We start from the raw sequence: 16,499 nt of genomic DNA, 5'->3' as shown, positions 1-16,499 counted from the left end.
AATTTGTGTGTCAAAAGATTTTTACAATTTGTAAAATTTTTTCTTTGATATTTCACGCAGACTTGGTTTTACTTTCAATCCAACGTTTTTAGAACAGAAAGCACATATTTTCGGTATCTGATGATAAATTGCTGCCAGCAAGGTGTGCATATTTTTAAAGCCGATTACATGCATAAGTACTCGATACGTTAGAAAATTAATACAGCTGCCACATGATACATTATCAAACATGAAAAATATTTTGAATGCATTTTCCATGTGTATTTTTATGGTGACAAAATACACAATACAAAACATAGTTGAGAGACAAAAAATTTTTTTTTAATTTTTTTGTTAACAATTGTTATAAACAAAAATATTAAAAAAAATTTTTTTTCTTCACAACATTGAAGTACTCTTGAAACCGTACAACTTTTGTTTAAAAAATTTTTTTCTATTTTATACTTCCGACAATATTCGGCTCGAAATAGAAATACCGTTTTTTTCAAAGGGGTGTTTCACCCCTTAAACATGAGTTAATGCACGTATAAAAAAATACGCGTCTCTCTTAGATTTTTGTGTTTAACAATATATTTCACGGAGAATCAAATTGGTATCGGACAGTTGGGTGACGTTCCTTGTTAGTTCTTTTAATCAAATAAATGTAGTTATTTAAAAAAAATCGTTAATGGGATTTTTAATGAGTCGCAAGTGAATTCAAATAACCTAACACGTTATGAACACATGCCTTTTTGCGCCGTTTTGAATGATATTTCAATCAGCTTCAGTATTGAATCTTTTTCAATTTATAATTGCTTATCTCTGTGCGACTGCGTTTTTTAAGTGATATATTAAAAGCATATGCTGTGTATTATGTTTATGTAAATTACGATATTGAATAAAATATGTGAGCAGAGTTGCTTCTATCAAAATTAGATTAGTTGGAACTTTCCGTCATTGATTTTTACGTGACGCTTCGGAAGTCAAAGATTGAATGAGAAAAAAATGTGACATCCGTATTTATAAGTTATCATTAACACAACATTGTTTTGTCTACATTATAAAACAGTCTGGGAATGTAGGGATTCTCTCTCGAACAGTCATTGGAAACACGCAGCGCGTCACGCCCGATGCGTGTCGAACAACCTTGAAATAAGCGAGGTCAATGAAATAATAAAAAATATTCCTTTTTTTTCTAAGAAATCAGTATACATCACTTCAATTTATCGACAAAACTCTGAAATTATCAGCGATATCATTATCGTGTTATACTTATAATGGGATTGTCTTTCCTTATTCTTTTTTTTTTCGTGATCACGCATCTTTCACGTGCTTCAACGAGCGGAATCGACGACCCTAAGCAAAAACCTTTCTTGGGTCTTCACGATCTTTGATCTCACAATCAGTGGTTACATATTTGTGTTTTTCGTTTCAGGACAGGTTTTGCCTGGTCAGTTTCGGGGTATTCATAATGGCTACGTTTACACCGTGCATTTAGGCCGCGGCCTATACAATAGATGTCCTTGTTTATCTTGTAGGTTAAACAAAGACACTTATCGTATAGGTCGCGGACCTAAGCATACGGTGTAAACGTAGTCATTACCTCAAAAAGATCGTCCTAAAGAAAGCAATAAAAGTAACATTAAAACAAAAGAGTATCATTCTTTAAAAAACTTTGCATAACGTATCTTAATATTTAATATACTTCGAAATCACAGATTTATTTAATTATATTGCAATATTTAACTGTTGTGTAGGTACATGTTTCTGTTTACATATTTTCTCAAAATCTCTTATAGGAGAATTTTGCTTTACTATCGTTAAATATATATTGCATTTAGAATATTTAAAAAAAATGTGCATTATATATTTTTATGAAACAAATAGGAATGACTCCAAAACTTATAAAATCTTGTGGAATAGTTTAAGAGTTCTAATTTTATTTTATTGCAAAATAGAACTATAAACTTTTCGACAGAAATGTAAATTTAATGGAAATATCTTTACTTTGCAATTGAATAAAACTAATAATGCATGATAACGTCGCTTGATGTCGATTGAGTCTAAACGCTATATTCATGCGCATCATGGCTTAATAATTTTTATTATACATAACTTTTTTTAAATATATTTTTGTTAACTGAGTGTTCCTATCGTTGTCTACATTACATCATTGAGACAATATGAGATGGTAGAATGAGTTTTGATCTCTTCAATAGTTTTAAATATGGACTGCTTTTTATGAATATAACCAAATTCTCACTGGACAATATATTTTAACTGAATTTCTGATTATGTATGAAAGATGTTTTGTTATTGTACATTGAAAATGACCCGATCGGTGTCGAAACGTTTAATTATTGTATATATATACGTTTATTAAAGATCTTATATTGTAGTTGGCTCGTTTGCCCTTGTTTTATTTATTGATTTATTCTAATTGAGCCATATTAACATTTAATTATAATAATGCATAATTTTTTAATGTATATATTTAAATTTTGTAATAAAAAATTATGCATTGTCAATTTTATTCGATTGCAGAGTAAAATTATTTACATTAAATTTACGTTAAACTTGAAAGTTTACATTAAAAAAATTATACACTGTCAGAAAGAGTTTCGCTCAATTGCAGAAAACTTATATTGAAGTCGCCATCATGATGCAAACTCTGTTTCCGTTGCATAAAAGTATAATTCCAGCAATAATGCCATGAGGATATCAATCAAGCTATGCTTCCATAGGTCGAGGGCGAGGAACGAATACGTGTCGAAAGTCTCGTCTCTTCGATGCCGTGCACGCATTTCCTCGCGTCGATGACCTTTTTTCTTTTTCTCGGTATTCACGCGGGAAGTTCATCTCGACCCTCCGAGTTTTGTGCCATCGACCAATACAGCGTCAGCTCCGATGGAAGTTGCCGTTTTGGACTGACTCGGAACATGGCAACATGCTCCGTGTAGCTGATCGTGGTCACAAGTTCGGAGTCGGTAGAGGTGGTTAATCGCCCGGTAGTTGTTAGACAACCGACCGCAGCCGGTTCAGTAGTCGAGCAAACATCGAGACGCAATCATATTCCACCTAGCGGTTCTTCCACTCACGTGTTGTATATTATTGATCGTGAACGTTCGTTTGGCGAAACGACGCGAAGGATGGGAATATTTCGCGAATTTCCGATAGTTTTCAATCTCTATAAGAAGTACAGTTAGCTTTCGTCTATTTCCGAAATCGCGTCCATACGAATCTTCCTGGTGATTAGGAAATAGACGCCAAATCCTCCATTACGCTAACACCAAGGTGAGCGCTATGTGAAATTTATATAAAAATATTTATATGAGAAATATAAAGACTTTAGTTTTAATAGAATTTCCGCTCTATCTAATTTGAAAATGTTGCTCCAATGAATTGCGCCAATTCAAGCGAGGTCAATCGAAATCATCTTTCATGCGAGGAATGCATTGCAGATAGATGTCTGTTTATAACATGTTCTGATTTTTAATTTATGAATGTGATATAACGAGTATTTGTTTGCAGTACATTAATAATTAATTCAGTGTAATACAGTATAAGACATTAAAAGTATTATGTATATATAAATATATTTTTTCATGATTATTATTTAAATTATTAACTTCGAAAGAAATTATTTGTGTGAATTATTTTATTATAATTTGATTTAAAACTCAGTAATACTTTTAGTTATTTAATATATAATTTAATTTATAAAACAATTTAATCAAATTTTTGAATGAGACAAATTTGTAGATTCAATTACAATAAGTACGAATCTATAGTTTGTACTAAAAATTTTTGAACATTGATAAAAAAGTAATTTTAGTCGATTTATTCTTAATGTAGTTTAATTTAAACGACTTGGCCTTCAATTAGTGGTCAATGTTTAAGTTTAAACTATGCTCTACATTATTTACATACAATTTTAATACATATACATTATTTTAAATATTATCGCTTATTTAAAGTATAATTTGCAAAAAATATGTATTTTAACGCTCTCATTGCTCGTATATTCTATTGTTATTTTTAATTTCGAGAGCCTTATTAATATTGAAATTTTACTTTTTATAATTTGCAAGTTTCAAGTTTAAGATATAGTTTAGTTTTAAAAGGCTTCAAAAGCAGTTTATCAAATAGTTTCAAGAAAAAAAAATTGTAGTCAAGCAAGCTATCATGTATATTTCTCGTAATTGCTAATCGTGCTATTTTATTATTGCTTATTTAAAATATATTTTAAAACATGATTTAAAAAATACAATTTATTTTAACTAATTCGTTTTTAACAAATAACATTTTTTTAGATAGCATTTATAATTTTTTTTATTAATTTAATATGGACCATTTGTAACCGCGGATCTTTAGCTTCGCGAAATGATTTATTTATGTGAAAAAGTTTCGACATAGTGAATCCCGATAGTCTATCCGACTAAATTATTCAACTTTATAATACTCCTAATCCACTTTACTATCAAGCAAAGAGAAGATACTCCGCATTTATTAACATTCTTAACTATAGCTTCATGAAAATATAAATACTTTAGAGTTGTGTAGTTGTAACAGAATTCATCCGAGGACAATCCTATATATATTTTTAAATATTTCTTGCTCTTCAATAGTGAAAAATATAAAGATAATATTTTAGCAATTTAACAAATTTAATTTTAATAATTACCTATATTAAAAAATATTTCTCTTGTAAAAATTTATGGTTCATAATAAATGATTTGAAGATAAATTTTGGTTAACTACGTAGAAAGTGTCTAAAAATTTACCTACAGATATAAAAATAATAATGTTATGAACCGTCAAGATAATTTAAATAATTATGTCATATATAAACACATTGTCGATAATGTTAAAAGCTTTTACATTTTAGCAATCAGTTTGAATATCCTATATACATAATTATTTTGATAGTCCAACAAAATTGTTTTCAAATTTTTGTCCAACTAAATTTTTAGATACTTTAGCAAAACGTTCTTGTCGTGTAAGCTTAAAATACTAAACATTTTATAGTCCAGGATTGAAGGCTTTAAAAATAGTTTATCTAACAGTTTCAAGAAAAAATTTTTTAATCATACAAACGGTACATTTCTTGCGATCGCTAAGTCACGCAAAATTTTTGCGTCAAAGAATTAATCTCGGGTCGATAGGCTATCGAATCGTGACGCCTTTTTTTTAATTATACAACTTCGACAGTGCGAATGACGAGAATCTTTCAGTACTGGCCGAAACGCTCACTGATGACCTCCACTAAAAGTTGTCACCAAAGACAATCGGTAATCGATTAATTTTGCTGGTCAATCTCTATTTAATTTATGTTTCTATTCTGTAACTCTTAACGACAGTGTCAATGGAATCGTTACATTGTCATTTCACAGGTTTTACATATATGATAAAAAAGCTGCGCAACAATATATATATATATATATATATATGTGTGTGTGAGTGTGTATGTATATCAATACCGATATTGTTGTTAGGAGTTACAGTCACAGAATAGGAGTCTTATTCCTGTTTTGAAGAAATCGATTATTCATTCTTTTCTGCACTTATATAATTTTTTTTATATAGTCATCACTAAATACTTTATAAGTATAATACTTTATATAGTATATATTCGCTAATGCGCTTATCTTTTTCAGGTGATATTCCGAGTATATTCCCTGAGGGAAGAGTGCTTTACGTGAAGACAGAAAAACAGCATCGATCTCTGATCACAGATAGGTATTAAGCCTATTCTCCGAACATCGTGCTAAAATGTCACAGACGTCTGAGATCATGGAGCAGAAAGATGACCTAAAGAGGAAACCAACTCTCGTTAGACGAGTGTCCGACATGTTTAAGGGTAAATAAACAAAACGTTCAATATCTTTTTCTCAGTCCCAGTTCTTTTTTCCTCAATAGCATGGAACATTCCAGCAATACTGCTGGAATGTTCCACATTATCTGGGTTTGTACGTGCAGGAATCTTATGAATCGAATTATAATTTTAAAGACCCTTTTTAGATGTTTTTTTTTTAATGGGAGATATATTTAATCAATAATATCTCAGCGGTTTCACTCTTATCACAAAAAATTATGTAGTTGGAATATCATGTAATAAAAATGTTTTTGGTTCGTGAATGATAGTAACTACGTAATACCGCCCGTACTGATTAAATGTTCTTTTCTCTCCCAACGACAGATGGAAACTACAGCGGGCCACCGATGCTATTCCGACACGCGTCGATGCAGAAGATCCGCCATTGTTGCCAGAATCTCAACCTATTACCGTATCTTCTTTACTCTTTTGATAATTCCAAGTCGCATCCGCTAGCGCGCAAGGTGCACGTCTATCTCAGCCATTTTCTTCAGGAGATCACGATCAGTCTCCTGGTCACATACGAGAATTTGCGTCAATCTGTGCTGCATGAAATCCGCATCAAGAAACCAGCTGAAGTGCAAAAAGCAATTCCAGAAGCGAATAACAACTCTATTAAACTTGCCGCAAGGTTCAACAAATTTAAAAAGCCGAAGCGCAAGCACTCATGCTATCTAACTGCGGCCGTGTATTTCGTTCCGTTGCTGCTCGTCTTTCAGATGACGACCCTATGCAGTCTAACGATTTTTGGCAAATATACCCCTGGTTTCATCTTCCTGGTCACCTCGCTGCTCTTCCTCGGCGGTATCGCGCTTAAAATACTGTTACACGGAGCTATGTTGCACGGCATCAAGAATTGTGAGAGGAAAAGGGTGCAGTGATCTTCCGCCGTTTTCACTGTTGCTTCGTCATCTAAAGACAATAGAAGGAACAGAGAAGACTCCTTCGGAGTTTGCGTGTTTCGTCATGTTACACGGCATCAAATATTACTTTCTGTGCACAACCGACAGGACATTAACTTATGTTAACGCGTTCGCATTGATAAAATGCGAATAGCTTCTTCCATATTGACGTAACCCTTTCTTTTTCACATAACGTTTTCAATCATCGGTTTCATGTATGTATTCTTTCTTTTTTATATGTTGTTAAAATCATTAAACTATAATAGAATCGCGTAAATGTATAGAATACACTGTAAAGAAGACATTTTTATAAACTATATATAATAATGTATAAATGCAATAATATGTTTTTAAACAGAAGCATAATCTTGATTGTTCTCAAGCGTAATCTCGGAGGACTGCTTGCATTCTACGACTTCACGACGCAAGTATTGCGAGTGTCTTTATCCTCTGCAGCATAAGACTGAGAATTACTTTTTAATATATATATTTGTAAATAAACGTGCGAATGATATATGTATATATATATATATAACGCGAAAGGTGGATTTGTAACATTGTCTCTCGATTTGTTGTGTGGCAAGAAGAAACGGACCTTGATGTGTCCATTGAAAGTTATTCTAATCTGTGATGGTGTGGGTACAAGTGATATCTCACAGGCACTTGCAATACCACTTAATTACACATGATAAGAGTTATTTTATACAGATTTATGCCTTTAGCGATCATTATTATCGATATTGATTTTTATGGAAAATAAAAAACTGATAATACTTTCATTAACTTCACTGATTTATTTATACACGATTAAAGTTAACAAGATCAAATTACCATATAAAACAACTGGATGCAGAATGTAGTGCGATATTTCCGCGTTGTTAGAATACTCGCCGATTCCTGCAGCATATGCAATAACATGTGCAACGTAGTTCTGTTCATGCACGCTGTGGAAGAGATGGGCATACGGTCCTGTAAAGAAAACTCAAAGTATTTAACACTAGAAGTAAAGTCAATTTGTTTAAATCCGCAGAATATAAATTAATAGTAATACTACATCATTGTTACAATTTTCTACTAACAATCTAGCTATTATGTACAACACGTGTTATATTGCATTTGTATTAATCGTTAAGTGGAAAATTATAATAATATTGATGTGATGTTACTTGATGTTACTGTTACTTTGTGTTCTGCGCTTAATTCCGATAGGATAACATTTATGAAATTATATGACGAAACCTTTCATAAAATTTATAATCTGCAATATATTATACGAGTATATTTATAAAAAAACAAATGCAAAAACTCTGATCTTTTCTAAAACATTGATAACTGTTTGCACAATTAATTTCTACATAATTTCGACAAATCAATAATGATATGGTGAATTATCTTAGCGGTATATTTGCCAAATTAAATTTGGAAAGAAATTGTCCAATAATTTAAAAAAATGTTTTAGCCGTATTTTTTAACTGCAATCTTTGTCTTTCGTAATAATTAATTAAACGTTAGGGAGTTTTTGCAATAATATGAATCCAGATACGGTGAACGCGAAAGCCACGTTATCCTTTTCTTAATTAGTTGTTAAGAAGAAGATAACCTGACATTAGTATTCACCGTATTTGGATAAACAATATTGCTAAAACTTCTTGTTGACGTACCTATAGCGTATACAGCTACGTCTCCACCGCCGTGATAAGCCTCGTCCGATATGATTGTAGCTTGCTGGCTATAAGTAAAATCGCTAGTGTTCGATTTGGATGGATCGATTCTTTTGGCTTGACCGTCATCGCCCACGGTGTAAGCGATATTGTTCGGTCCACCTGTGCTATAGGATAACGTGGTGTACGGTATCCCGTCGTATTTAGATTTTCGAGCGATTCCTGAAATATTCTCACATGAGAATAAATGGTCCGAGAAAATTTCATACATACACTAAGAAAAAAGTATTTGATATTTGTGATTATAATTAAGTAGAGCTTCCTTGTATAATTACAATAATAGAAGCTCCGTTTTTATAATCAAGATAAAATAATGACTAACAGCTTCATTTTTGTAATTATTACTGCTATAATGTTAGTAAAAATAATTATATTTATAGAGTCCTGTATACAAAGAAAATGTCATTGGTAATAAAAAGATTATGTAATAAGTTATTAGGTTTCGCGGCCAATTTTTTTGGTATATAGAACTGTAAATATAATAATAATAATTATTATTAACATTAGCAGTAATAACAATAAAAACGGAGCTCTTAATCATTTTGGCATTCGTTGATTATAATTGTATAATGCAGTTATAATCACAAATACCAAACACTCTTCTTTCAGTGCATTGATCTTACCCAGAATGGATGAACCTCGAGGACTGTATCCGTTGAAGATCATTGACTGCGTATGATCGCTCGTGACTATTACGAGAGTGTCATCGGGGTCGATCATTCTAAGAGTGGCGTTAACGGCGTCCGAAAATCGGACAGTTTCTAACAATGCTTGAGCGGCATGACCACGATGATGAGCAAAGTCGATTAGACCACCTTCGACCTGGAAGAGCAGTCATATTAATTTCTTTCGTAACCTTATCTAAGATAATAATTGTACCATTAAAAAATATCCTTGTTTGGATTTTTGCAAAATTCGTAAAGCCATCACAGTCATTTTTTCCAAACTCGGTTGTCCCTTCGGACCTCGTTCTCGTTTCCAGTCCATCGGGATGTGACCGTTGGCGAAAATACCAAGCAGATAATCTACGTTATCGATATCAACCCGGGACAATTGTTCATTGTTTTGTACGACTTTATAAGCTAAGTTTCTATTAGACTTATCTCTCATCCATTCATCAATGAGATCACGACCGTCTTGCCTGTAGCAAGCCCACGTATCTATCGGATCAAATTCGCCCGCGCTCACGTTGGATTTCATCACCTGTCTACCACCGCCCATAATTACCTATAAAAGGTAAACGTATTATTTATCGTATTATTCTCGTAATTAAACAAGGTGCACAGCTCGTTCTTTGTTTACTCGAATATTTTTCCCCGGTTCATTCTCCACTAATTGTCTGGCGATATCTTTACAGCCAGTAGCATTTTTAGGCATTTTGGATTCGCACTCCCATCTACGATTTGCACAGTGAGCGTAAAGCGGCGCTGGAGTGGCATGAGTAACTCTGGTATTCGTCACGAAACCTGTATGTTAATTATGTTATGATTTATAAAAATATAAACTAGTAATTACAATTAAAACAAAAATACTTGAAACGGGAGTTTTACTTTAAATTTTTTGAAAGAATTATCAATCGACATATATATAGTTTAATATATGTATACACATAGTTTAATATATTTTACAAATTAATGCTAAAAAAAGATTAATGGCAAAAATTTAACAATAAAAAATATTTTAAATAATTATTTATGCGTAGGCAAAAGTCGGAATATAATTGTAATCGGACTCGACCTGTGGCTTTACCGGCTGTTTGAGCCCACGCTATGAACGAATCCACGTGATAATTCGCATTCAAGCTTGCCTCGCAATTATTCAATTCCACGTTCGCATCTACTCCTACAACTTCGTAATTCGTCTTGACTCCCCCGAAGAGAGCAGTAGCGGAGGAAGCTGAGTCGGGCACTTGCTGATTTGTAGTGTAAGTCTACATTATCGACAGAAGATACGTTCAAACACGCGAAGATCTTATATAAAATATATTAATTACAATACATGTCACGTCTAGTAAAAATCTCGAGACCTTCAGTATCCCAATATGGGGAAAATGCTCCCAGGCGAGTCGACTCGTCTCACCACCACGATAAATTCTGCTAGCCGTAATAGTGTCGGGACTCATCCCATCCCCCACAAAGAGAATGACATTTTTCGCCTTTTTTAGATTCCAATGGTACGAAAGAGATTCTTCCAGTTCTTTGTTCGCTAACTCATGCCAGTGTTGGCTGTCTGCGTTAGAAGTGATATACTCAATCTTCCTTATTTCACAGATATATTTGTTCAAACAGATGTGATAACATGTTAAAAATAAACATTAATCTACCGAAAAAGAAATTTCGCATTTTTACAAATAGAAGAAAAATCGACTATATAAAATGTTTGTCCTCCGTAAAATGTGCGGGAAAAATTTATTATTGAACTTTGTAATATTATTTTAAAACTATAGCATTTAAAACTATTACATGCGGTTTGAGTGTGATCGGTATGATTAAGTTTATGTCCTTGAACATGTACTATAAGAGAATGCATTATAAAATTTCATAATCTATTTTTTTAAGATTTTGTAATCTCCTCATTTATAACTGTGACGACATTTGTCAGAGAAGTATAATGATTAATTTATATTTAAATACCTTCGGTTGCAAATACATTTGTAATCTTGACAAAGCATGTGAAAAGATAAATAGCGAGATACATCATGTTTTTCACTATTGCCGAACTTTAATTATGTTAAAACTAACGAAGACACTGTGCAATATACACTAAATGATCTACAAATACGTCCTCTGTTGAAATATAGTAGGAAGCATGAATACAGAAGCTACCTCAAATGGTAACAATAGATCTTCCAGTATATAATAACTCGTAATAGCGAATGTAGTTAGACGCACTAGTGCGTACTAGTGTATATTAAAGCCGTTTGTACATTGATTTAATCTGAGTATAAAGTAAAATGCAAATATTTCGAATGGTAAAAGTCACTTCACCGCTCACTGAGCGCTATATAATCTTACGGCCCAAACACGGTATTAGAGAAATAATAAACAGTAATAAATAAGTAAGGAATATCATATTAAAGATTATCGATAATAGACAAGTTATTTTACATTACGAATTATAACAAATAAACATATTAATCATAGATTAATCCCTTTTTTACTCAGTGAGCGCTGTCATTGGTACTGAATGCATCCATTGTATCCAAAATCGACGTTATACAATCTTTTAATTTCATATTTAAAATAAGCATAAAATTTAGGTAATGAAATGTTCGTCAAATAATATATTAAAAAATTTTTTAATTGAATATAAAAATGGATTAATTAATTATTATATCATAAAAATGATTGTTGAACTAAAAGACTGCACTACATAAATATTGTAAAAAATTATTATATTTTTATATTATTATTATAATAACAATTAAAGAATTACAGTTTTGCAAGGTTTCTGAAATATTACAGGCATATTACTGATATCTTGCAGGTATATTGTTAATTTACATTTCTGTAATATCTCTGTAATGTTACATTGCAATCTGCAACATTGCAACATTGTAGCAATATTGCTGCAATTTTCTGTGCTGTATGGGCCCATTTATATAACTGTATTTCTCTCTATTTTATAATAATATTTTGTTGATATCCTACAATTCTTATTTGAAACGTATTTTCTATAATTTTCGAGATTTTTCAGGGTTTCCACACTTTTTCCCCTACCCAGTATTATTTAGGTACTATCTTCGAAATATTCGTTTAATACAACAATTCTCGAAATATGCATTAGGTTAAACTTCAGAAAAGCTACAACATCTACAATTTTAATGCAAATACATTTTTTCCATGTATTTTTGGCTCCTGAAAACAAATTTGACAATCAAATTTAGTCATACTTTGGCCGTCATTTTGAAAAAACTGCCAAAAAATCGATTTTTTTTCGCTTTTTTAATGCATATCTCAGAAAATATTGATTTCATAAAAAAAAGTTTCAAACAAAAAATGAAGCCCTTTAAACTCTCTACAAAAAAGTTTTTATGCATAATGTTCGTAAATTTAACGGTCATGGGTTAGAAATATTCCAAGTGGACACTGTCTAGGCTATAACTTCTAGACGGTTAGGCCCCAAGCGGGAAGTTTATGCTATTTTTTTTTGTTCGGGGCGGCGTAGCCGCCCAATAAGCACTATTGTCTATACATCCCACTGTTTACATAGGTTAGAAATATTCCAAGCGAACACAGTCTAAGCTCTACTGTCTATACACTCCACTGTCCACATGATAGATTTCCTTACCTCAATAGTCGTGAACTTTAACGATTAATATCTCGATTTGCAGGGCAGAGCGATGCTTTTTTCTGCCAGATTTTTTCGTTTTATGCAAGAACGTGTCGAATGAGTATAATTTCATCGATTTTTGAGGTGAACATCCTCTATTTGACCTTTAGCGATACACGTTTCGTATTTCAAAATGACGGCCAAAGTATGATTGACCGCCAAATTTTATTGTCAGATTCGTTTTCAGGAGCCAAAAATACATGGAAAAAATGTATTTGCATTAAAATTGTAGATGCTGTAGTTTTTCCGAAGTTTTACCAATTAATATTAATAAATACTGTTAATTACTATTAATTAATATTATTTCTTATTATATTTCACATGTCATAGAGAAATATTTGTTTACTAAGCGGCGCATTTTTTTATTTTGCCTCGAACACCAAAATGCCCAGTCCCAGCTCTGCGCATGAGCATATCCTTGTCTTTATACCATATTGATCAATTGTTTGGAGTTATCATGCGCATGAGCATACTCCTATCTTTTATATCATGGTATCGTATTGATCAATCAGTTCAAGCATTTTGTATTAAAGCAGAGAAGCCTGAGAGCGACCATGTCCGGGATTTAACTGTTAGGGCCTTAGCAGAATATGGCTGACTTATAATCTTAAGACAGTGTCTTATGACTTAAATCTTGTCTTTACTAAGCCCGGATCTACAATAAATTTGTAAGCCTTAAGTCATAAGAAATGGATGAATCACAATTGTGTATTGTGTACTCTATTGTGTTTGTGAGGTTACGCACAAGACTGTCTTAGATTACAAGTCAAGCCCAGGGCACATACAAAAACGTAAGGCCGTAACACGTAAGTAGTAAAGAAATTGTAAGATTAGATTCGCTACTTATGGCCTTATGGTCTCTATCGTGATTGGCCAATTCGCTTACTGATTATGTCTTATGCCCTTACGTTTTTGTATGTGCCATGGGCTTCAGCCTTTCTGCTATGGTCCTTACTTTATTTTGAAACACCTCTATATACACAAAATTGAACTACGTAGTCAATATGATCCGTCGGTAATGTCATGGATTTTTTGGTTTTATTCTATGCTATATCCATGAATTTCCATTATATAAACAAAGATAGACAATCAATCTGTCGACACTTGTTCCACTATTGAGCAGATAAATGTGTAAAGTCCGACCGAAATTTCGGTTTCAGTCAGTTTCGGTAAAAAATCAGGGTTTCAGTTTGATTTCGGTTTTGGTCGAAATTAAGAGAAAATTTCGATAGGTAAACCGAAACTGTACAAGTTGCAACGCACCGGTGAGCGTTTAAAAAACAACTATTCGATTTTAATTATGAACTCGTTGATTGAGCTTAAGACAATTTGAGTACAAACTTATGATTCTAATGATAACTGTGATTTGATTTCTTTAAAAGTTGAGGATGCAATATTATTATATTATAATAGTTAAATATTTTAATAAAATCTTGTTTTTTAAGAGTACAATACATTTTTAAGAGTACATAAATTTGTCATGGTTTCTGAAAATCATATGGTCTCTGTAAAATTAATAAAAAAAATGTCTATTTCGACTCCGGCCGAAAAAATGTAACTGCATTAGCTTCTCTCTCTCTCTCTCTCTCTCTCTCTCTCTCTCTCTCTCTCTCTCTCTCTCTCAGTAAGACTTATCTAAGTTTCGGTTTCGGTTTCATTTCCGGCGGAAATTGAATGACAACCGAATATTTGTTTTCAGTTTCGGCCAGAGTGGAGGTCAAAATATGATTTCGGTCGGACTCTAGAAATTTGTGACGAATTTGCCGTAATATACATCATAGTTCGGTAGATGATGATACAAAAATGTCTTCATTTGTTACCGCTTGAAACCATTATTAATTCGTTATTTATTAGATAAACATGAAGGAAACTCAAGTATGAACAAGATTGGTTTTTTTGACATAAACTATCACTAGAAATAAACGCTAGCAGGTAACATATTAGGAAAAAAGTAAAAATATTTTTTGCTTTTTTCCTAATATATTACCTGCTAGCGTTTATTTCTAGTGATAGTTTATGTCAAAAAAACCAATCTTGTTCATACTTGAGTTTCCTTCATGTTTATCTAATAAATAACGAATTAATAACAGTTTCAAGCGGTAACAAATGAAAACCATTTTTGCCGACTATACGATGCATATCCACGCATCTGATCTGCATCGCTAAGTCGGTAATTACCGTGTACAGTCGATAATTTTCTCATAGTAAAAAACTGGTTCAATTACTCTGATTTACCCTGTATATAAAATATTAGTTGTACAAGTATGACTTTACGAATTTTTTAATAAAAAAACGTATTGATTTAACATAACATAAATCATTCTTACTTTATTCAAAGTATGCTCTATCGAAAGCCACAACTTTGGCCTACCTTTCAGGCAATAAACGGATTCCACGCTGGTAGAAGTTTGAATATTTTGAAGCGATTCAATTATCAAGCCAATTTTTTATTTCTTCATAAGATCTAAAGAAAGGGCTGAAGCTATGGGACCGGAACAAATAATAATCTGAGAGAGCAATGTCTGGTGAATACGGCGGGTAAGGTAGAATCTCCCAGTTCACTCTTTCTAGATATTCTTGACGGATTCATGAACATATGGTCTGGCGTTGTCATGCTATAAAATTATCTTGTCATGTCTGTTCTCCCATTCCGGTCATTTTTCCTTCACAACTCGGTTCAAACATATTAATTGTAGTCGGTACTGTTCACCAGGGATAGTTTCAAACGTTTGACATGCATCTTTGTCAAGTAATGCTTCCAATTGTGCATTTTCAAATTTTTTTCGGTGGCTTTCCATGCTCTTTATCATCCAAATCAAAATCATTGCTTCTAAATCGTTTAAACCATTTTCCACACATGCTTATCGATAGAGCATGTTCTTTGTAAGCTTCCACAAGTAAACGATAATTTTCAGCTGCACTTTTCTTTAGAAAAAAATAATGAAGTAAAACTTCCCGTAAATGGCGTTTTTCCGGTACAAAATTTGATATTTTCGATGCGATAAAAATAATAGTTGTTTACACTTTAGTCAAATGAAATATACTACATTTTAAAGCTGCGTATACACCTTTCAAGTACATGTATTGCCAACTTTAAATAATGCAGCAGTATGACTATACCGCCATCTATGAAAAATCCGTAAAGTCATACTTGCACACCTAATATTTAAAATATTCTCTTCCCATATGTCTTTCTTTCTTGTGTAAAATTGTTTAGTTTAATAAAAATGCAATAATAATAAGAGAACATGAAACATAATTACAAGAATAATTTTTTCATTGTTTCTTTTAAAAAAAATTGCTCCTATATAATTATGTATAATTTTAAATAAATACAATTATATGTATGCCATTCTTTTACATTTGTTTAAACATGATTTTTTCTGAAACAAAAAATGCGTAAATCATCCTTTTCTTATAATAATTCATATAAATTTCTTCAAAATTTTTAAAAACTTTTAGAATTGATATAATAAAAAACTGTTCATATACATATATTAACATGCTTCAAAATACACTTATATAAGAAGAACAATAAATACTAAATATTGGAAAAAAATAAAAAGATTGGGAATACCGATTGAACAAAACGCATAATGGATACGAATACGATATATTATATTTTATATTGTATTTATATTAATTGTGCATTAGGCTCTGCGCACAATAAAAGAAATATTACGAAAAGGA

The 16,499-nt window shown here is 32.0% G+C and overlaps 2 protein-coding genes across 4 annotated transcripts; one reads left to right on the top strand and one right to left on the bottom strand.

Annotated features, from left to right (window-relative positions):
- The first annotated feature begins 3,026 nt into the window (after nt 1-3,026).
- On the top strand, nt 3,027-7,488 carry LOC108722479 (uncharacterized). 2 transcript variants are annotated; one of them, XM_018447624.1, is made up of 3 exons: nt 3,027-3,273; nt 5,637-5,839; nt 6,179-7,488. In XM_018447624.1, exons 2-3 carry the CDS (start codon nt 5,752-5,754, stop codon nt 6,733-6,735), a joined length of 645 nt encoding a protein of 214 aa, XP_018303126.1. In that variant the 5' UTR covers nt 3,027-3,273; nt 5,637-5,751; the 3' UTR covers nt 6,736-7,488. The 2 variants fall into 2 exon arrangements, with proteins under 2 accessions (XP_018303126.1, XP_018303127.1); XM_018447625.1 differs by lacking the exon at nt 3,027-3,273 and adding an exon at nt 5,203-5,270.
- Nucleotides 7,489-7,533: 45 nt separating this feature from the next.
- LOC108722477 (Alkaline phosphatase 12) lies at nt 7,534-11,220 on the bottom strand. Of its 2 annotated transcripts, none has more exons than XM_018447622.1 (8): nt 11,111-11,220; nt 10,504-10,706; nt 10,215-10,407; nt 9,780-9,943; nt 9,357-9,704; nt 9,101-9,299; nt 8,418-8,639; nt 7,534-7,725 (listed from the first exon to the last, which is right to left on the bottom strand). In XM_018447622.1, the coding sequence occupies exons 1-8, from the start codon at nt 11,175-11,177 to the stop codon at nt 7,550-7,552; spliced, it is 1,572 nt and encodes a 523-aa protein (XP_018303124.1). In that variant the 5' UTR covers nt 11,178-11,220; the 3' UTR covers nt 7,534-7,549. The 2 variants fall into 2 exon arrangements, with proteins under 2 accessions (XP_018303124.1, XP_018303125.1); XM_018447623.1 differs by having other exon boundaries at nt 10,504-10,702.
- Between the last annotated feature and the right edge of the window lie 5,279 nt (nt 11,221-16,499).

The sequence above is a fragment of the Mycetomoellerius zeteki genome, unplaced genomic scaffold, assembly GCF_001594055.1.
Source record: "Mycetomoellerius zeteki isolate Tzet28-1 unplaced genomic scaffold, Tzet1.0 scaffold204, whole genome shotgun sequence".
In the NCBI taxonomy this organism is placed as follows: Eukaryota; Metazoa; Arthropoda; class Insecta; order Hymenoptera; family Formicidae; genus Mycetomoellerius; species Mycetomoellerius zeteki.
The sequence above is the reverse complement of the archived record's forward strand: the minus strand, read 5'-3'. Positions and strand labels throughout refer to the sequence as shown.

What these genes read in the sequence shown, in the direction of transcription:
- LOC108722479 (XM_018447624.1), top strand. Translation starts at nt 5,752, where the DNA reads ATGTCACAGACGTCTGAGATCATGGAGCAGAAAGATGACCTAAAGAGG. An exon ending in AGTGTCCGACATGTTTAAGG is followed by an intron (nt 5,840 to 6,178) that starts GTAAATAAACAA and finishes TCCCAACGACAG; the next exon opens with ATGGAAACTACAGCGGGCCA.
- LOC108722477 (XM_018447622.1), bottom strand. Translation starts at nt 11,177, where the DNA reads ATGATGTATCTCGCTATTTATCTTTTCACATGCTTTGTCAAGATTACA. An exon ending in CCCATATTGGGATACTGAAG is followed by an intron (nt 10,408 to 10,503) that starts GTCTCGAGATTT and finishes TCGATAATGTAG; the next exon opens with ACTTACACTACAAATCAGCA. An exon ending in CGTAGCTGTATACGCTATAG is followed by an intron (nt 7,726 to 8,417) that starts GTACGTCAACAA and finishes TTTTCTTTACAG; the next exon opens with GACCGTATGCCCATCTCTTC.